Below are 604 nucleotides of genomic sequence, written 5' to 3' on the forward strand. Positions count from 1 at the left end.
CTAGCCCAACTGCTAACTGCTAAGCTAATTGGCTAAAAGCACTAGCCCAGCTGCTAACTGCTAAGCTAATTGGCTAAAAGCACTAGCCCAACTGCTAACTGCTAAGCTAATTGGCTAAAAGCACTAGCCCAACTGCTAACTGCTAAGCTAATTGGCTAAAAGCACTAGCCCAACTGCTAACTGCTAAGCTAATTGGCTAAAAGCACTAGCCCAGCCGCTAACATAAAACTCACCCCGTCCTCAGGTTCGTCGTCAGAGACATTCTCATCCGGTTGATCCAAATCGATGTCAAAAACCCCGGCCATGTCCGTGACACTGCACCCGGCTTTTCCTAAACACAGCCCCGCTCCCCGCCTCATGGGCCCGCCATGATCACCGCTAACCGGCGGTGAGTGCAGACAGCATGGAGCTAACGGACACGAGCCACGGCCAGAGGAACCAGCCTGGATCAAAACACAGAAGGCACGTGTTTACCAGACCGGCAAGTATGGCAGGCCGTTCTAACATATAATGTAACAACATGGCGTGTCTGACATCATCATTTTTATGCAGCATTTCGCCTACTCAAAAATCTATATAAACATTTTTTGCCAGAATTTAAATT

At 48.5% G+C, this 604-nt stretch overlaps 1 protein-coding gene across 1 annotated transcript in view; it reads right to left on the reverse strand.

Annotated features, from left to right (window-relative positions):
- Positions 1–586, reverse strand: part of LOC106537330 (ribosomal protein S6 kinase beta-1-like) — a gene marked incomplete in the record, with an annotated part of 21508 nt that extends 20922 nt beyond the window's left edge. The window contains 1 exon segment of the mRNA XM_014034715.1: positions 234–586. Coding sequence (XP_013890169.1) covers positions 234–359 — 126 coding nt within the window.
- Positions 587–604: the final 18 nt, after the last annotated feature.

The sequence above is a fragment of the Austrofundulus limnaeus genome, unplaced genomic scaffold (genome assembly GCF_001266775.1).
Source record: "Austrofundulus limnaeus strain Quisiro unplaced genomic scaffold, Austrofundulus_limnaeus-1.0 Scaffold2250, whole genome shotgun sequence".
NCBI lineage: Eukaryota > Metazoa > Chordata > Actinopteri > Cyprinodontiformes > Rivulidae > Austrofundulus > Austrofundulus limnaeus.